This window comes from Rhinolophus sinicus, linkage group LG10 (genome assembly GCF_036562045.2).
Source record: "Rhinolophus sinicus isolate RSC01 linkage group LG10, ASM3656204v1, whole genome shotgun sequence".
In the NCBI taxonomy this organism is placed as follows: Eukaryota; Metazoa; Chordata; class Mammalia; order Chiroptera; family Rhinolophidae; genus Rhinolophus; species Rhinolophus sinicus.
This window is the reverse complement of record NC_133759.1, coordinates 27,463,541-27,485,354: the sequence shown is the minus strand read 5'-3', so window position 1 is coordinate 27,485,354 and position 21,814 is coordinate 27,463,541. Positions and strand designations below refer to the sequence as shown.

The 21,814-nt window shown below is 38.8% G+C and overlaps 1 protein-coding gene across 1 annotated transcript in view; it reads left to right on the top strand.

The window, feature by feature from the left end:
* Positions 1-21,814, top strand: part of KCNH8 (potassium voltage-gated channel subfamily H member 8) — a 318,346-nt gene that overhangs the window by 109,671 nt on the left and 186,861 nt on the right. The window contains exon 3 of the mRNA XM_019726038.2: positions 11,401-11,532. Within this exon, the coding sequence (XP_019581597.2) occupies positions 11,401-11,532 (132 nt within the window). The remainder of the gene's footprint in view (positions 1-11,400; positions 11,533-21,814) is intronic.

Genomic DNA, 21,814 nt, shown 5'->3' with positions numbered 1-21,814 from the left:
TTTGACTGTTAAGAATTGGGATTGTAGCATTGCATATAGAAGGGTTTTATGTAAGATCCAAATTTCAGAGTAAGGGGTGCCATGCACATTTATGAAATAAATGAACAACAAGGAGATTCTTTTTAATGCAAAGTGTAGTGTCTTAATGAGTGGGTTCCCAGCATGGGTATCATTTGTAGTTGCCTTAGATTTTCACCACATCTACAAAACAATGAGGCAAGCCAGCCAGCCAGGAACCTATTTCAACAAGAGCTACGGTGTTTCCCTGAAAATAAGACCTAGCAGGACAATCAGCTCTAAGGCATCTTTTGGAGCAAAAGTTAATATACGACCCAGTATTATATTATATTATATTATATTATATTATATTATATTATATTATATTATACCCGGTCTTATAGTAAAACAAGACCGTGTCTTATGTTAATTTTTGCTTTAAAAAATGCATTAGAGCTAATTGTCCGTCTAGGTCTTATTTTCGGGGAAACACGATAGAGAAACCGGCCTTAAGAGAAAATAAAAGAAACCTTATCTTAAGGTTGAGTGAGACCCAGAGAAGAAGGAAAGGTAACTCTGAACAAAGCAAGATTATTTCCCCAACTAGGCCTCCCAAGGATGCAGACCACAGTCCAAGAGAAAGGCAGTAGAAAGGCAAGTGCAATATTTTTCATAGAGATCCCCTCGGGCTATTCAGGCTCTCAAAGCCACAGCACCCACCATGGGCATTCATTTTGAATGGGATGGTCCCTTCGGTAGCAACTGAAAGCATTGACATGAGCCTGGAAGACAATGTGGAACTTCCAGTGTTGCATTAATGGGAGCCAAGCAGACCAAATTGTGGAGACAATTTTTTCTAAATTTTACGAAGAACCCAGTGGCAAATCAGTTTCCTGAAAAGCTAATAAAGGTGGGATCTTGGAAACTTTTTTCGGTGAAATGGATACAACCATATTCTTACTCACAGGCTTATAGAGCCAAGGAAGCACAACACCATTTATAGTTATCTAATGCTGTGTAACAACTACCTCAGACCTTAGTGGCTTAAAATAGCAACTATTATATCTTACAATACTGTGGGTCAGGAATCCAGGCTGGGCTTGGCCGAATGATTCTTCTTCCTTTTGGAGTCAGCCGAGGTTGGTTGGTAGGTGGGGTTCAGATGGAAGATGCACCACCTTGGAGGATCTCAGATGGCTTCACTCACATGTCTGGCATCTTGAAAGTCTGGGATCAGTTGGGACAGTCGACTGAAGTGCCTACACACAACCTCTTCAGCATGGCAGCCTCTGGGGAGTCTAGTGTTCCATGAACCAGGCAGAGGATGCAAGACCTTTTGTGATCTAGTTTAGGAAGTTACCTAGCACAACTTCTTCCATATCGTATTGGGATTGTGAAGGGAGCAGCCACAAGTCTGCTCAGATTTATGAGAAGGGGATCTAGACCCCCACTCTTGATAGGAAGAGAGCCAAAAAAATGTGCAGCCACGTTTCACAAACTCCACATGTAGATTTGTAGAAACACATTTGTTGAGTATGTATGTCTGTATGTAGCAAGAGACAAGAGGACATTTAATGCTGATGCTTATAAAATTTTGGAGTTTTTGTAATGTCTGAAGGGCCACCAAATAGGGACCATGCTTCCTACAACTAAGTGTATTAGCGACTTCTGGGTCAGATGCTTATTGCTGTTCTCAGCCTGATTTCTCTGAGGCCTTACTTGAGACTTTGCATGCCCCAAAATAGAAAGCATTTTATGATTTTATGATGATTCTCCATATGTCTTGCCAGTCTCGACAGAATATACTATATTTCAGTCCCCTGACTTTTGCATTCAAGAGACGAAGCTCAGAAATGCAAATAGAGTAAACAGCTTCAAAGTAATTGTAGCAGGAAGGCAAAGGGCTCAGAAAGAACATGCTGAAGGAGACTCTTGCAGTTGATCTTATCGCTTGCATGTATTCAAGCTTTGTACTTGGAAAGGTAGACAGCTTTCCCGGTCTACGTCTCCTATGTCTGAACAAGCTGCTTTCACAGAAAGCTTGTTCTTTTCTGTACCCACTGTTAAGGTTGCATTGTTTAATCAACGAGCAGGAGTTTTATGTCAGACCAGTTATTGAAGTGTTCACCTAGGCTCTCCAGCCAGAATGATCAGAACAAAGTGAGACAGGCGTGTAGATCAGGCCTCAGTACGTTCCTGGGGAATTGTTTAGCTCTGCCTGTCCTGCCGAGATTGAGCAGTCGCTGTTCCTGCCTGACTAGATTTCCTGCATACCTTCACTTCTTCAAGGCCAACCTTCCTGACCTAACACACGACTGCAAAAAACAGTGACCGCTGACATTTACTGAGTGTTCACTGCTGCTCAAGCTCTGTGCTCTGCTCTTTGCCTGTGCCTGACTTCATTTAGTCCTCTCATCGACCCCTTGAGGCAGATCCTATTCATATCCCATTTCACAGTTATAGAAACTGACTCACAGAGAAATTAAGTGGCAGGGCTGGAATCCAAGTCCTGGCAGTCCAACTCCTGACCCCCATACTCTGAAACACTAGGCCATGCTCGTGGACATGGCCAACCTCTGCTTCCTACGCCAGAAGCCCGTGGTGTTCCCTCACCTGCCCCTGGTCTAGGAGAGTGGATGGGTGGACTTGCCCAGCTGCTATACATGCCCGTCGGGGAATAACTGGCAAACTAACAAGGAAAGAACCCATTGAGTTACTCAATTTTGTACCTGTGGCTATTCATTACTCCATCTTTGTGAGCTGGAAATGAAATATAAACACCAACAATGTTTGAGAATATTTGGAGTGAAACAAGTTCTTTTTGACACAAGTGAGGCTTATTACTTTAAAGGTGCTTTCTCTATGGTGGGAAGAAATGATACTGAACTTGGAGGATCAAGCCCTGGCAGAGTTCTTCCCGTTGCGTTTACTGTGCCCGGGGCCGAGCACTAGCTCTGAATAGCTAGTATAAAGGGAGCGATAGTTAGAAAGACTTGGCGTGGAACCTTAGCCCCTACCACTCCCTAAGTATGTACCCTAGTGAAGCAGCTTTGCTTGTCTGAGCTGCAGTTTGATCTTCTCTAAAACAGAGATAGCAATGCCACCCTCACAGATGTCTGATGAAGCACCAAGTGCGATAACCATTGTTCGACATACACTATCAGGGCAAGCTACATAGGGGCCATTCTAAAGTGAAAATGCAGACCTCTTTGTTTAAAAAAAAAAAAAAAAAAAAGATATTACTAAAAATTTCAAGACAGCGACAGCAGATCATGGACCCAAAGCCTGGGGCCCTTCTGAGTATGGGGCCTCTGGACTGCATAGGTTGCATGGTGGTGAAGCCAGTTCTGAACCTTGTAGCAATTCAGCAAATATACCTTTCTCCCCTGATTTGTTCCCCCGACAAGAAGAAACTGACTACTCGCATTTCCCAGAGTGCCAGGCCCTCAGAACCTCACAGTTAGGGACCTGAATCTAACGCCTGGCCCTGGGGTGACGCTGAGCCCTGGTCAGTGGGCTGGTTTTAGTTCCTCCTCACCTTACTAGAAAGTCATGAGCATGGGACCATCTTCAGAAAGATCCTATAAAGATTCTGTGCTGTCTTAACCAAGAGGCTCTGTACTGTTTGAATTTTATGAGAATTATAAAATTAACAAAAAAGTATGTCATTCCAGACATCTTTAAAGTATATTCAACATGAATAATTACATAATATTGGCTGGCTACAATTGAAAATAGAGCTGTACTTTATTGCTCGCTGATGAACTTTCACTCCAGGACCCCTATCCAATTTACACAATAACTTGTACCAGAAATTCAGATCTCTAAGGCCCCTACCTGGACCCTTTGCCCTGATACAGAAAGCCATTCTTCCTGACACTGCCTTTGTCCAGACTCCCATCACGCGGCGTCTGACATGCAACAATTGCACTTAACTGGTGGCCCAGTCTCCATGTATGCCCCCTCTAATCTTCTCTCCTCACTGCCTCCAAAGCCGTCATCCTACAGTGCAAATCTGATCATTCTACTCCTCTCTGACAAAGCCTTCAGTGGTTCCTCATTGCCTTCTTTGAGTCTGGCATGTGAGGCCACTCATGAGCTGGCTCCAGTCTATAGTCTCTCTTTCAAATCATCCTTTCCCTTTCCACCTTCCCTTCTCCCCTTATTCCCATTCTAGCACACCCCCTACTTCAGCCTATTTTACATGAATTGTTGATGGAAAGTTCAGGTTGTTTTCATCTAACTTTTTCATGCAAACTTTTCAGCACCTCCAAATGGTAAACTTGGTTAACTCTTTGTCCAGTTGGTAAAATTCATAATGAATAATCCCTCTGATATGCAACAAGTTCACTAACTTAATTGGCAGACCTAGTGTGTGTGTGTGTGTGTGTGTGTGTTTTGGAAACAGCCATGCTCATTTGTTTATGTATTACCTGTTACTATTTTAGAACTATAACAGAGTTAAGAACTGTATTTTGCCGTGCATAATGTGCTCTCCCGTGTATAATGTGCACCCACATTTTGGGCCCAAACTTTCAGGGGGAAAAAAAAATCTTTCAGGTCCAGTTGCCATTGCTAGTTGCAGGGGGCACAGCCCACCATCCCTTGCGGGAGTCGAACCAGCAACCTTGTGGTTGAGAGGACGTGCTCTAACCAACTGAGCCATCTGGGAGCTCAGTGGTAGCTCAGCTCAAGGTGCCGTGTTCAATCTTAGTTGCAGGGGGCGCTGCCCACCATCCCTTGCAGGACTCGAGGAATTGAACTGGCAATCTTGTGGTTGAGAGCCCACTGGCCCATGTGGGAATCGAAATGGCAGCCTTCGGAGTTAGGAGCACGGAGCTCTAACCGCCTGAGCCACCGGACCGGCCCCTTTTTTTTTAAGATTTTTATTGGGGAAGGAGAACAGGACTTTATTGGGGAACAGTGTGTACTTCCAGAACTTATTTCCAAGTCAAGTTGTCCTTTCAATCTTAGTTGTGGAGGGCGCAGCTCAGCTCCAGTTCCAGTTGCCGTTGTTAGTTGCAGGGGCGCAGACCACCATCCCTTGCGGGACTTGAGGAGTTGAACCGGCAACCTTGTGGTTGAGAGCCCACTGGCCCATGTGGGAATTGAACCGGCAGCATTTGGAGTTAGTAGCACAGAGCTCCAACTGCCTGAGCCACCAGGCTGGCCCTAGCATTTATTTTTTAACATATTATGATACAAGAAATTTTATGTAACAAATAGTTACAAAACACAAGAACAGATACAAGGTACAAGAGATTTTATGTACTGGTAATAAATTTACGATATTTACATGCATCATCGAAGTCCAAGAACTCTTTGTCGTTGCAAAATTGTTTTAAGTTCAACAAAACCGATTATCGTATTCCAGGGTATTATTTTGATTATGATATCATTATTGATTTCTAGAGTTACACTTTTAACTCATAAGCATAAATAAAAGAATTAAAAACATTTATATAGATACGAAATTAGTACTACCCATGTATAATGCGCATCCTTATTTTTCCCTCACAAATTTGGGCAAAAAAGTGTGCGTTATGTACAGCAAAATATGGTAGCTGAGACAGAGACTGTATACGCTACAAAACTATTTAATATCTGGCCCTTTGCAGAACTAGTTTGCTGACCTCTGAAGATGAATGTACCAAATCTGCTAGGCTGAATGATAAATCGGAGCCCACATGGTTTAGGTGAATTTTGATTTGTCGTGTTTTAATTACATGTATGGGTTCAAAATGTACTTTTTTGTTGTTGGAGGATTATGCCTATAATCATATGGAAGCTACTGAGAAATGCTATGTGCAGATTGATTTTTCACTAACAATGTCTGTCTTGATGAAGTTTTGTCATTGCCCATAACTCACCTGAGCATGGTGGATACAGTAATGCTTACCCAGGCACTGGGGTTTGGCCTCAAGTTTCTGGTGAGGTATCAGCTGCATTTTAGGAGAGAAACAGTAAGTTGAGGAAGCCTCGAGCTGTTTTGTCTCCCATGCCTGCCAAGCTATGACTCATGGCGATCTGGCACAGCATTCCTGAGTCTTTGCTGAGTGGAGCTCACACAATGGAAGCAATGTTCAGTGTGTTTGTTGTCTGCATGTTCTTGGAAAGTGGTCACTTGACACCTAAAACTGCAATCTTCTATTTATACACTGGAGAATTGTCCTGAGATCCTTAACCACGTCTTTTCAATTCCTATTTCCTTGTTTCCAAATTCTCGTCTCAGGATTTCTGCCTTTTCCCATAGGCCATGTTTTATACCCTTTTTGCCGTACTTGCCCAACCTTTTAAACACAAATTCTAATTTTGAACCTAATCGCTTAAAAAAGATTTGATCAGTGCTGAATTTGTTACATGTCCTGGCTTATTTAATGAGTAACATTAATAATATATACAAATAGTATACTTTTTCCTTTAAATATATCAAAACTAGATTATTCATTTATGTGATAAATTTTCCATTTGGTGATTTTTTGTGTGTTTGTTTAATGTTTGGAGAAATGCCCTATGTTTAAGCACAAAGCCCAAGGAACTGAGAGTCATATGACTTAAGATCTAGTCCCAACTCTTCCAACAATGAACATTTGACCTTGGACAGTTTATTTAACTACTCGGAACTCAGAATTTTCATCTTTACAATAAAGTATTCCATCTCATACTTTCTAAGATCTTTTCTAACTCCAGCAATTTGAAATGACTTTGCATGTTACAACTTAATATTAGATTTTCAAGTAAATGCTGAATTATTCTCCATTTTCCAGAGGGATGTTTCCTTAAAAAAAAAAAATCATGAAATGTTTCATATGTACACAAAAGACAGGGAATCTTATAACAAATACCTCCCCTGTACCATTATCTAGCTTCAACAAATATTAATATTGAGCTATACTTTACCTGATTTTTTTTTTGTGTGTGTGGTTAAAAAGGTCAAAGCTTTCCACACACAGGCAATGCACTTATTTTGTGTAACTAGTCAACATGTATAAAATACTTTTACATATATTGACCTCTTTAAAGCTTTTAAACATGAGAATGTAGCCATATACCCAGTATACAGATGCAGTGCAGACAGATGGAAAACTTATATCTGAGCATACTCAGCAAGTCAGTGGAGAATCCAGGACTCGACCACAAACAAGTGTTTGTTTGTTTACTTTTGAAGAGTGGGTAAGAGATGGTTAAGGCCAGAACAGGGCGATGGCAAATGTGATACAGCGGAGGGCCATCTAAGAGCTCTGTGGTGACGCTGTAGCTCTCCCCTGGCTGCCCTACCCTTTCTGCTACAGATGCAGTGTCCCCTCACTCGGCTACCATTAACAGTGGCCTCGTTGACTTACCTGCACCCATTTTCCCACCCCAACCCCAATATACTCGTACATCCCCTAGACTAATTTCTAAAACCTGCCCAATTGTCACCACATCATAAAGTAAATACCACTGAGATAACAGGTGTAGAGAACAAGACTCATCAGATTCAATGTGAAATGTGAGGAGCATCTGAAAATGTTTAGGTCACATGATACTGATGCTGGGAACATTCAGGGTATTATATTATTGTCATGATTTCAAAAACAAAAGGTCACAAGTATTTATCATTAAAAAGCCAGTCAAAATCCTGCTTGATACAAGAAACAAGAACATGCAAAGTGTTCATCTCCCACACTGTGCTACTATTTTACGTTGAGAAATGCAACTTGTAACTCATCAAAACAGCATAGTCATTAAAGAGAAGGGAACAACTCACAACCCAGTTTTCTTTATATCTGTACCTCCTTGTATTAAGTTATTAAACCATGAACTTATGCTGGGAACCTTATCATAGTATTTACTTATTACCAGATATAATCATTTTGGGGCGTATATGTATGCATATAAATCTATTTTACAATTGTTGATATTAGCAAGTCAAATTCTCCTGTAACCTTGTTGCCCAGTGATGAAAAAGAAAGCACCAAAATGGAGACATGGGACATTCCACCAGATTTAAGCTCTGTGTAATTACTTACGCAATTCTGAAAATACATTTTACCATGTAGGGTATAAACCCTGTTGTCTCCCCACGAATTGTATTTATGGAAATTAAAGGTGTTATTAACTTAAACCCTGGAAAAGCCTCATCTGTTTCAGTACTCACCAACCCACATGGTAATTATTGGCTGCTATATACAAAAGGAGTTAAAAATGACACAAAACTTCTGCCTTCTAACCCTGCTTTTAAGGATCCTTCACATCGCTATGTTGGAGGCTGAGGGGTTTGCTGCCTCCAACCTTAGCCCTCAGAGAGACTTCCCGTACCAGGCCTGAATCGCTGCTAACTGAAAGGCGTTGTGTATCCATCACTGTGCTCATGGATGAAAGAGGAAGAGGCAGACCCTGGGGGTCTTGTAAGGGTCTTAGTCACATAAGGTTGACGATTTTGTCACAGAGCCAGGGCAGAGGGACTGGTGGAGAGATTTAGGAGAACAGAGAAGGTAGAAATACATGAGCAAATTGTGTGAAAGGTCTTGTTTTGAACCTGACTGGTAGACTTGGGCATCTATCCAGTTTCTGGATGAAGAAGCAAGTGTGATATGCCTTGCTTTCTACCTTCAGAGGTACCCAAAGCCATACTTGTAAGGCAGTTGGTTTAGATATATCTGAAGGAGCAGTTGAAAGAACAAAGGAAAAGGTAAGGAGGGAAGAAGGAAGGATGGAAGGAAGGAAGGGCGGGAGGGAGGAAGAAAATAGGCTCGCGTGTCCCTTACACTATTTCCCTAATACACTTTTTTTTTAAAAAATGTATGTGCTATGGGAAAGTAGACATCAGCCTAGTTAATGCCAAACCATTGTAAAACTTGAATTTAGAGGGACCCCTACGAATGACATTTTACTGAATTTGTGAAATGTCAAAGATCGCATCTCATTGTATCGTTAAAGACAAACCTCTAAGTGATCTTTCAGCTGTCCCGGAACATGATGTGAAATGACAGGTGTGCCTCAAGCGCTGATTAGAGAATATTGGAGTGTTGGCAGCTATTTCCTGGCTTTCACCTCATTTTGTGCTTTTGCCTCTCTCTAAAATACATTGGTGCACCTGTGCAAAGGCTCTGTGGAGACAATAACGATGCTTGTTTGAGTGCATAGATAAAATGGATTTTCAGGAAAATTAATAGCCTCTGTTCTGATTTGGGTGATGCTCTTACAAGGTAATTGACAGAGAGATGCTTTAAACTGTGAACTGAAATATCATATTCATACCATTATTCCACATCCCAGTTATTACTGTCTCTAGGGTCTGATTGATAGGTCGGCCTGATGGTTCTTTTCGTTCCTACCATAGCTACAGAATTAGTAAAAAGAAAAAAAAAAAAAAGAAAGAAAAAAAAAGGCTTTCAACTTGAAGTAGTAGCCATAGAAAAAATCTGAAGTAAGAGCAATTCTGGGATGATGCGGATAACAGTATTTGGCCCAGAATATGGCTTATTTATGAGGTTTCTCCATTGGTCATACACCATAGAATTGATTTATTGTCTCACATTTTGGGGGGACTATATCCACCCTAGACTGAAGGATGTAACTGTGTTATGATCAAGGGAACCAAGTTGCAGAAAAGTTAATTGACTTCTCTATGGTCACATGGCTGGTTAATGTTGGAGCTGTGGTTGGAGCCCACGTCTCCTGGAGTCTGGTGACCCAGTCCTGCAATGGAATTGCTGTGGCATAGATATGAAGGAAGGTGACTGAAAGGATACCATAGGTCTGAATCAAAAGAGAAAAAAGAAGTTATGACTTTGAATCTATTAGAAGGATGTGTGGGACAGGCACGTATTTCATGCATACTATGCAGAGTGGATGCACATCATTTATTGCATGTGAATTCAAACACACTTTTCAAAAAATACAATACCAACAGCTATAATAAAATACGATTTTTCTGTCAGGTGGCCCCCTAAATACAAATCAACTGCTTCATCTGGTGCTCAACTGAAGGAAAAAATGATAGATTCCAAGGCTGGATGGACCCATCAGCTGTGTGGGAAACTGTGAGATCTAATACAGTATTTATGAAACAAGTCAAAATATCAAGGATATCCCTGAACCTATTATTTTTGTCTTATACCCAACTTTGAGCTCAATTCCCAAGTAAGATGGAAATTCACAGTACTGAAGTTTTGATTTTCTTCCCCATCAAAAAGAAAATGAAGGAACATTGTGTGTGAATAGATTAATAGTTTACTTTTCAAGCAATAAGTCTTCCATAATTTTCAACTATTTCTGCCCAGGAATGTTTTTTAGTAGGAAATCCAGTGCAGGGATTTTTATATATTTTTAACATGTACTTTTTAAAAATATATAAAAACATTTCAAAACATAAGACTTAGGCTTGTTCTTGAGTGTATTAATGATATTTCTTGTAGTTATTTTGCTCAAAAAATAGAATTGAACTGTATCACTTTTTAAACTACATTCTTGAAATAAAACATACATAATGAAAAATACACATAGCAAAGGTGTAGAGTTTGATGAGTTTTCAAAAACGGAACACTTCTACGTAAACAACATGAACATCATGAGGCAAAAGTTGACCGGCATCCCTGAACCCCCCGACCCATATCCCCTTCTGATCACAGTCTCCCAGAGGTAACCACATACCTGACTTCTAACACAGTAGATTAGTTTTGCCTGTCTTTGTACTTAATGTAAATGTATTCATACTGCATTCATTTGTGTCTGGCTACTTTTGCTCGACATTTTATTAGTGATATTCATCCACTTCATTGTCAATTATTGTACATTGCTCATTCACATGGCTGTATAATGTTGTGTTGTGAGAATATATCTTAATACTGCCAAACGTTTTTAAAGTATGTGTACTAATTTGCTACCAGCCAGCAAACGTAGGACAGGTTAAGTGACTACCCAACATTCGGAGTTTTCCATCATTTTTTAGTTTTAACCATTCTGGTGAACAGTCATTGATTTTTAAATTGATTAAATAGACCTCTGGCAAATTCCTACCAAGGTTTTTACAAGGGCAAATTCCTACAAAGGTCTTTATTTATGAACCAGTGTGTGCTGGGGTTGGGAAACGGCAATGATGCTTCATGAAGAGGAATGCTGCACCGTCAACAAGTTCAAAGAAGGAATACAATTTGAAAGACGGAAGTAGAATGTCTCAGCACAGACAAGTGTTTTTGTTTAAAATACTGCCTTATTTTCAGAGACAGCATTTCATTTGGGAATGAAGAGGTATGTATATGGGCTAGACATTTATGGAATCTGAAAACTGACCTTTTTAAGATTTGGGGGGATGGAAGAAAACAGTAAGGCCTCTATTAACTGTACCACTAATTATTGAGATTTTCACAGGAAAAAACACATGGCAATGGTTGATCTGTGTTTTTATTACTGTTGCAGGGTCTCCATTTTGGTGCCTACTGGATATTGTTCCTATAAAGAACGAGAAGGGAGATGTGGTACTTTTTCTGGCGTCATTCAAAGATATAACAGATACAAAAGTGAAGATTACTCCAGAAGATAAAAAAGAAGGTTTGTACTGTTTTCAGCAAACGTTGACAGGGTAACATTTTGAAATTGTTTACTCAAAAATTCTGAGATGAAAAAAATTGTCTTTTTTAACAATAGTGACTGATAAATATTCATAACTGTAAGCAGGCAGAATTTGGTACCTATTCCAAAATCACAGAGACTCACATGAATTTACAGTCTCATCTCTGTAATAGAGATTCAATCGACAAGAACCAGAAGTTCATATTACTATGCAAATAGAATGAGGATAGGAAAACAATTTATCAGAATATAAACATTCATACCATCTTGCTTTATTAGGGACAAAAATAAATTGATAGTGATAAGTGAAGTTAAAATGATGTGATTAAAAATACATCACTCAGCTTCATCTAAAGTACAGTAACTGAGAACTTAAAAGTGCAAAATTTCATTTTATGTACGAAATTAAGAGCTCAAGTTTAGTGGTTGTTAGCGTGGAATGTTGAAAAGAAATGTGGTCTGTATCTTATAGAATACAACAGGGCAATCATTTGTTTTAAGACAACAAGCATTTCAATGACCTTTCAAGGATTCGAAGACTATGTTTCTAACCTTATATTTCCTGTTTATAGCTTATTAAGAAACTCCCTGCATTTTATGTAAGCTGACAAAAATTAGCACTGGACAAATGGTGCTATAATTTTGCTTAAACAGAAGTAGAATGAGATATTTTGGTGACCAGAGAAAAAGCAATTGTCACTGTAGGGATGTCCTATGTCGTCATAAGTTCCTTATTAGAACCAGCTATTTGACATTTCAACAACTATGTGTTTTTAAGAATGGGTTCTTTTACTCCAGCTCTTTATAAAAATGTGTGTAAGTGTTGCAAATATATTGTCTCTTGAAATGACAAAACAAAAGGAGAACACTCATGGTTTGGCGCCCCCACCCCCTACTTCTATTATTTGAAACGTTTGCAAATACAGGACTGTTTTCCTGTTTATTTGCATGGCTAAATATTTTACATACACAGGGAAGGGCAGTCTTACAATTAAAGTTACTTGGATATTAGAGCAAGTGGAATACCTGCCCGATGAGAGAAAAGAAAATGTGAAAATCAGTGTGTGCAGTTTTTATTTTCAGTTTTTTGTTTGTTTGTTTGTTTTGTATTTTAGGAATACCAAAGGTCATTAGGAACTGTATTTACTCACAACACTTCTGATACCAAATGTGTGGATTTTTTCCATACCGACAACCAGTTCCAAAACTCGCTGGACACCAACTGGGTGTCCTCTAATTTAATGAAGTTCTGACACTAACTACCCAGAGTTAGTGTCAGTCTCCACAGGTTTAAGGGTTCACTTCAGATGCCACCACAAGCATTGGTGTCCAGTGTACCCACACACTTCTGTCCAACTTGGCTACAAAGCCAGGGGTTCATACTCTCCCCCTCCCCCTTCTCAGATGTGATAATTTGCTGGAATGACTCACAACATGTAGGGACACACTTTACTTACATTATTACAAAGGATACAACTCAGGAATAGACAAATGGAAGAGATACATAGGGCAAGGTTTGGGGAGCTGCTAGGCTTTTGCTCTGGGTGTGCCACATTCCAGCATCTCAATGTGTTCACCAACTCAGAAGCCCTCCAAACCCTGCTGTTTAGTTTTTCTAGAGGTTTCATTCCATAGGCACAATTGATTAGGTCATTGGCAATTTGTGATTAACTCAATCTCCAGCCCCTCTCCTCTCTCAGGAAGGTTAGGGAGTGGGGCTGATAGTTCCAACCTTCTAATCTTGCCTTAGTCTTTCTGGCAACTAGCTTCCATGCTTAAGCTACCTAGGGACCCCCAGCCACCAGTTTTTTATTAACATTTAAAAGAACTCTTTGCTCCACACTTTTCAAGGGTTATAGTGTTGTGGGTGGCAAGGGGGTGGGGACAAAGACCAAATATATATTTCTTATTATGCCACAGTAAGAATTATTTGAATAAAATTATTCCTATATTAAATATATATGTGTGTGTATTATGTATTATACATTCACATATATGTGTAGTTAGAAATATAAAACTAAATATATACCGAACACTCAAGAACATATTTTTTCTGTTGCTACCTTATTATATGTGTCCCACAAAATTATGTAATATTTTTATAGAGGTAAAGTAACTATTACAAGCCAGCATGGTTATAAAATATAGTGAAGTATGTATCTCTCCTTTTTTTTAACTGCATTTACTAGAGAAAAACACCTTAAAATTCACCAGTTGATGGCATGTCTTGCAGGAAAAGCACACCTTAGTGTATAATATTTTTAGAACTTCAAGAAAAGTGAAAAATTATTCAAATGTCAGTATGTAACTGGAGCAGTATTGCATCACAGAACTAGGAAACTGAGTGAGCAAGCAGCCTGACTTGACCTGATATTGCATCTCAGACCAATGATATCACTGAAGTTCACCTCAGTTGTAGAAATAAGGTTTGTGGTCTTTAAAATGAATTTTCTACCGAAGCTCACATGATGGACTTTATTTAAGAGATATAAATTGTACACTTCTATTTTTTAAAAGTACTTCAATCATTGATATCTACATTTGTTTGGGTTTTATTTGAAATGAGGGAAAACCTTTTACAGAAAAGGCTAACAAGGTAGATATACTGTACAATGCTTCCATCACTGAATAGCATTGATGGAAGATTAGCATAAAATGCAAAGTACTATTTGTACACTCAAAGGCTTTCAGCTGGGGATCTGGTATGTATGTGTGTGTGTGAGAGAGAGAGAGAGAGAGAGAGAGAGAGAGAGAGAGAGAGAGAGAGAGAGAGAGAGGTCAACAAAAATCTGTTGTTTTTTTTACCACCTTTTAAAATACCCTCCTTTTTTGACATATGTTTTACTTCTATTCTAAAAATAGTCTGTAAGCCACTAACTTCTATATCTATGTCTAGCATTACTGAGTTATTTGGTATGAGACTCTGTTTACTGCTTTTCCTATCAGTATGAAATATTTTAATTTAAAAGTGAATTAATAATGGATTAATTCAACAAATATTTATGGAGCACCTACTCTGCCTTCATTATTGAATTACATCTAGAGATGTCAAAATGGAGACAGTATGCTTTGGATCATCCAAACTTCAGCTCAAATCCTGGTTCCATCATATGTGGACTATTAGGCCTTAGACAAGTTGCTTACCCTCTCAGAGACTGTTTCCTCATCTGTAAAATGGGGTAATCATACATGTCTACATCTGTTGTCAAATGACAAAAATAATACAATTTGGTAATGAGTTTGATGTTCTTTATGCAAGGGAAAACAATTCATGGATTGGGGGAGGACAGAACCTCACAAGCAATGGAGTACTGTTCCCAGGGGATTTAGGGCAATGGTGAGATGTACAGGGAATTATTAATAGAAGAAACGACACAGAAACAAGGCATCATTGGCTAGGAGGCTGAGGATTTCCTTATAAATCTAGCAAGTCCTATTTTTCAGGGTAAGATAAACTAGTTAAAGCTTAGTTGGAGGATTGTGATTGGTGTACATTAAGATTCCTTGCGAGGTGTTTCCTGTAAGTCCAGGTTGACTTAGACTTGTAACATGTGCTGGGCCACTGAGGTGGGGGTGGGGGAGCTTCATTTTGTGGGTCCTGATATATGAATTAACTTTATCAAGGTTTATAAGAGGTAATACATGCAAATTACATAGCACAGAGCATACAGACTATGCTCAATAAAAGATAGTTACGGTCATTTGTATATTCCATAGGTTTTATAAAAAGAGCTACCTGTTATTGAGTCTCTGCTTCATGCTAATTGATTACTTCATTTACTTCTCATTATAACTGTATGAAATAGGTATTATTCCTATTCCTATTTGCTGATGAATTTAAGTAACTTGACAAAGATGAATGGCATAGTAAAAAATGGTAGAACTAGGACTTTCATACACCTAAACTCTGGTGTGTACATTCTATTTATTGAGATTTTTATTTTGCTCATGATTTTATGAAAGACATAGTTCCAGTATTTGCAACATATATTCAATGATAGAGCGGCAAAAATGGCAAGTTCTTCCCAGACAAGGGGAAAAAGTAGGATGGGGCCAGCAAGAACTGCAGCAGAGTCAAGGAGACCTTCTTCACAGGGAAGATAATAGTGAAGCAAATCTTGAAAGACAAGTCAGGTGTGACAAACTGAAAGGAAGGGATGTTAATTTCAGGAGCTAGAATAACGAATAGTTGACTTTTGTTCAGAAGTAGATTATTTAAGTCAGAGAGTTGAACTTCAACGCTAGACAGGCAGACAGGGCTTAAATCTTAAAGATTGTATTACATCTTTCTAAGGAGTTTAGACAGTATGGAGGTATTGCGCAGAGATAGAACAAGTAAACCTTGATAATGGGAGGTGAAGAAAAAGGAGGACTGGATGAACCCCAGGTTTCGGTTTTGGGGGCTGTTATTGAGTGAATTGTGTCCCCTCCAAATTCATATGCTGAAGCCCTAGCCCAAAGCACCAAGAATGAGACTGTATTTGGATATAGGGCCTTTACAGAGCTAATTAATGTAAAATGAGGCCATCAGCATGGGGCCTAACCCAATCTACTGCTGGCCTTTTAGAAAGAGATTTGGACACTGAGAGGGACACCAATGTTGCTCATGCACGGAGGAAGCACCAACGAAGAGGCAGCACTTACTTTTTTAAACTCTAAAGAGATGTGCTCTTAGCTCATGTCAGCAGGTCTGAAGTTGCAATTACTTAAGAATCAGCGTATAATGCATCCGACAATCTACTCTCCAGCTACCATTCCACTTTCAAACCTAATTGAAATCTCTGGATGAGCTAAGCTGGTCTGTTCACACTCAGCTAATGAAACTCACACTCTTTTCTTGTGTCCCCCCAGGTCCTCAAACTTTCCCTCACTTGGAACATCTCTGACACTGCTATTCAGCATGAATATGTCACCTCTTTTCTTTACTGTCATTTCACCTGAACCACCTTAGTTCATAATGCGCGTCCTTCCCTTAGGCCATTCCATGTCTTACTGCTGGCTTATCTTGTCTTTCCCAAACCCTTCAGAACCTGGAAGCTGGCGCTCTACTTCATTTGTCTTTCAGTTTCTTACAGTGCCTGCACATAACAGACACCGACTACAAACCTGCTGATTAATTAATTTTATGAAAGGGCCTGTACCTATGTGACAGTGTTTAGTTTCCTTTAAAAGTTCCTTTTCTCTGTACACAGTTGCATGTCTCAATTTTCCAATCGTTTTTTTTTTTTTTTCCGCATCTATTCATACATTCTGCTAATTTTGTTTTCCATTTAAACCACTTGGCTATAACAATATGTGCCTTGTTTTTTCAGGCACAGGGACCAGTGCAGTGGTTCTGTTTATTTCTTAAAAGGTGCCCCAGATTTCGTTTGAAATCATGGTTGTCACTGGTGTATTCATTATGTAGCAACAGCATCATCAGTTATCCCAGAACTGGGGGATTTCAATTACAATTTCTAAAAAGTGGGCACTTCAAATTTGTCTTGAGAATTTAGAGGTTGATGTATGAAGGATTCTCTTCAGTGGTAATACTAATCAGGATTCAAATGCAGCTAAGTTTTGGCAGGTTAGATTCTGCCATCTAACTTTTGGCAGGGAACAGCAGGTTGCTATTATTAAGTACACTGATACATGTTTTATGTTGGACCTGCTTTGCCCTATTACCAAATATTTTCAGGAGAAATAATAGCTGTACTAAATAATTAGATAAGAATTGCATTTACCTACAAGAACCGGAACACCTAACTCACATAAGCTTAAGCAATAGGGGTTTATTTTCCTCACGTTTTGAAGAGTCTGGAGCTGAGCAGTCCATGATTGCAGCCGCAACAATCATGGACCCTCAGACTCTATCTCTTTTTGCCTTTCTGCTCTGCTGTCCTTCACGTGCTATTTGCCGTCCTCATATTTTTCATCTTGGGGCTATAAGATTCCTGTTGAACCTTTGGAACTCATTTCTGTTGTGCAGATGGAAAGAAGAGTGAAGGAAAGGGCAAGGGCTTCTCCCTACAAGGCTTCACCTTTGAATGCAGAAAGGAATGTCCTTCCTTTTGCCTCCCTCTTCTGCCAGGGATTTCCATCAATATGTCATTGACCATGACTCTGTCCTACAGCCATGGTCATCTTTAGCTGCAAAAATGGCTATTAAACCCAAGGTCTTTTGGTCTATGTCTTAAGCTTTTATACCCGTATAGTAGAAGTAGCCAAAGAGAAAGGGTTTGGAAGGAAGATTGTGTCAGCCAATCTAGAGTGTCTAATTATCTATTGACTATTTTCCATAAGCCAGCCAGATGATTACGCAAGGATCCTATAACATAGAAGAGTGAGATTTAGAGTACGTGCACTGCCAAAAGCCTCAGTGCTGTAAAGACTGAAACACAGGACTGTCTGGTCTCAGAGCTCATATCTTTGCACCATGCCCTGGAGCACCATGCCTTTGTCACCATGCCCTATGTCAACAAATGAAAGAATATTGGAAATGAGGTGGAAAGAAGGCTGGGCTTGTCTCAGTTTCTTCCCCAAGCTTCTACACATGATTGTCATTGAAACTGATAACTCCTGACCCAATTCTTTTTACCATTCTCATTTCTATTTAAAGTCCTCACTACTGAAATTGTGGTCCAAGGGGAACCTGACACATTGGCCTCACCTGGAAGTTCATTAGAAATGCAGAATCTCAGGCCCTACATAAGAACTCTGAATCAGAATCTGCATTTTAACGAGATCCCCAGGTGATTCACAGACTCATCAGAGTTTGAGAAGCCTGTACCACACACACTCCTTAGAAAGGCCTTCGCTGACCATCTTGTCTGAAGTTGCCCACCTGCGTCCACTCTATCACATCTTTGTTCATTGTCTTCATAGCGTCTATGCTTACCTGAAACAACCTTTTTCTATAGTTAGCTTATAATTGTTCCCCACTCCATGAAAATGTAACCTTCATCAGCAAACAGGCTTTGCCTCTTTTGCTCAGGATCATAAACCCAACACATATAGAGTAAGTGTCTTAACAGTTAATAAATAATAAATATTTGATTGATGAATGGATGACTATATGAATGCATACATGGTGTCCAGTTTAGGAAGTTTGATTGTTCAGACGTAGGACACGATGACATTCTTGCGTTTTTATAATAATGAGATCATAATCAAAGCTGCAGGTCCCGGGCACACATCCTGATGAATACATTGTTTGGCTGTGTTCTGCTTGATTTAAGTCGAAGGCAACTTGACACGTATTTACCAAAGTTGGCTCCCTCTCAAAATGTGTTCTTAACTGCTGGTATTACATGGCGCTTTCACTCCAGACAGAATCTCTGCTATTGGTTAATTTTTTTGTTCTTGTTGACTCTGGGGTTTGTCTTTCAGTTTCTAAGAATTTCAATTTGGTCATATTTTTTTAAGATAATTGAAGTTATTTGTTAACATAAAATAAAAAGATTCCCCAAAAGGACAGACATTAAGCCACTGAGCAGATATTAATTAAGTCTAAGATGATTTTTGTGTACTTTGAATATTTTAATTTTCAATGTGGAACATAGTAATAATGTTCCTTTCACCTGCTGAAGTAGAAGTAGTCTGCCTGATTTTTTTTGTTTTCATAATAAAAGAAACACATATAAAAATCCTAATAAGGAACAGTATCCTGAAGAAAGAACTACTATAAAAATTGATACTTTATCTGAGGGGATAGATTTCTGCTTCAAGGAGATCTGTATCAACTCTTTGTCAAATATGTGATGAAACAGGAAATGAAGAGCCTAGATAGATGCTTGAAGAAGTGATTGAAGATGCTTGAGATAGTGATTGAAGTATTTTAATCACATCTATTTTATTGTATTACCTATATTTTAAAACACATACACACCCTTGTGGTTTTTTTTTTGGGGGGGGTTTGTTCTTTTTTTTTCACATATTCACAAATATCATTTTCTCCTAGAATCTTCTAAACGTAAATAGCATAAGCCAGGGTTCATAAACTAAGTTGCCTTTAGAGACTATGGGATAATGTGATGAGTAAAATGCTGTGATGGACTGTGGTGAGGACTTGAGGCATAATACACATGGAATGTTTCACTGAGTCATTCCATTTTAAAGAAGAAATGTAAATATTCTGCAGCCAATCGAAATGTACCCGTGGACTGAATTGGTTCTATTAGTCAGTAGCTTATGATCATTGGATAAAACTTTATTAAACTAATTCCTTATTAGTCTTATTTTTATTTTAAAAAAGTATTTCTAGTTTTATTACTCTGAGAATGGAGACATATTTTTAACTTTTTTGGGTGAAATTCACATTTAAAAACTTTTTATAATTCAATTACCAATTTATTGAAGCACCAGCCAAATATGTATTAAGAAGTTTAGCAAGTTCAGGCTAACAGTTTAAAAAGCCATATAACTTGACCCCTTTGGTTGGATCTACATTCTTAGTGAAATTCTCTGTGTCGGTCAGAATTCACCTAGATGTTGGTGTTAGGAATTGTTCCCAATTCGGGGAGTATCGCTGTCATGCTACTGCTGTGAATGATGGTAGCATCACATGGGACTGGCTGCAAACCACGGACAGAAATATCTGCAAGTAGCTGTGTCTCTGGCTTCAGCATCTTGTAGAGAGGCCCGCTTGGGATTGGCAGGACACCATAGGTTTGCACTTCATTGGATGGTGGCGGGGAGTGTTTTCCCTTTTTGCTTTTCTTTTTATGGGGGTTAATGTGGTAATGGCTTGGCCAGTGTGAGAAAAGCAGACTATTGGGTGCTGGGAGCTTAGATGCCAGCTATTCAGAGAAGGGCTGGTTTTTAACTGGTTTCTTGAGAGAGAATCTACTGCTAGCAAAGATACTGTGAAAATTATTGAAAGGACAACAAAAGATTTAGACAATTACATAAACTTAGTTGATTAATCAGCAGTAAGGTTTGAGAGAACTAACTCCAACCTTAAAAAAGTTCCACTATGGGTAAAATGCTACCACACGGCATCACATGGTTCAGAGAAATTGTCTGTAAAAGGAAGAATTAATGGAAGCAGCAAACTTCGTTGTTGTCTTATTTTAAGAAATTGTCACCGCCACTCCAGCCTTCAGCAACCACCACCCTGATCAGTAAGCAGCTATCGACACTGAGGCAAACCCTTCACCACCAAACAGATTATGATTTGCTGAAAGCTTAGGTGATGGTTAGTATTTTTTAATTAAAGTCTGTACATTTTTAAAACATAATGCTATTGCACACTCAATAGATTACAGTATAGTGTAAACATAACTTTTATATGCATGGGGAAACCAAAAATTTGTGTGACTTGCTTTATTGCCATATGAGTATTCGCTTTATTGTGGTGACCTCCAACCGAACCTGCAATATCTCCAAGGTATGCTTGTGGATGCAAAAATTCTAAACAAAAAGTATTCATTAAATTAATCCTCTCAACAGCCCTGTGATGTGGGCAATATTTTCATAAGTGTTTTCTAAACTTAATTAACATGCCCAAGGTCACAAATCTAGTAAGTGACAAGGCCAGGACTTGAAGCCAAACTTTGTTTAGCTTCACTTTGATCTCCTATAAGCTTTACATTATCAGGCCTCTTCATCACAGGATAAAGAAATATATCCACAATATCATGTTATAATTAAAATACAAATGGTGTCAGTTTGTATCCATTGTAAAAATGTTAACTGATCATTTTATAAAAATTATGAAAAAAAATAGGAAAATATAGGGGGAAAAAACGAAGAAAAAGAAATATATCATTTCTGGGATCATTCTACAAGTAAAACCATTTATCACACATCCATTGATCCATTTCCATCCATTCATTTTTCTACGTAAACTTCAAATTTTAAAGCAATAAATTTATTCTACTCATATCATAAACCTCACTTCTAGGAATTCTTATGTAAAACTTCATTGCTTCTTGTTGAAATTAAAGACCATTTTATCATGCTTGGATCCTTTAAGAAGGAAGAAAACTAACACTGAACGGCCCACTACCAATAAAATACTTTTACCCACCAATTATCCCGTTAAATTTTCTTAGAAAAAGAGCTTAAAATGTGAAAATGAATTAAGTATTACTTTATATGCTTTAGGGTCATTAGAAACCCATCTAATCTTTCTCTTCTGAATAAACTGTGTGTTCTTCTGCTAACTACTTAGGTTCTCCTTATCCCAGCCCTTTAATTATATTTCACATTTTCCTTTAAGCCCTCTGGAAGTTTATCTACTCCTTCCCATCTAGAACAGTACATACTAACACATATTTTA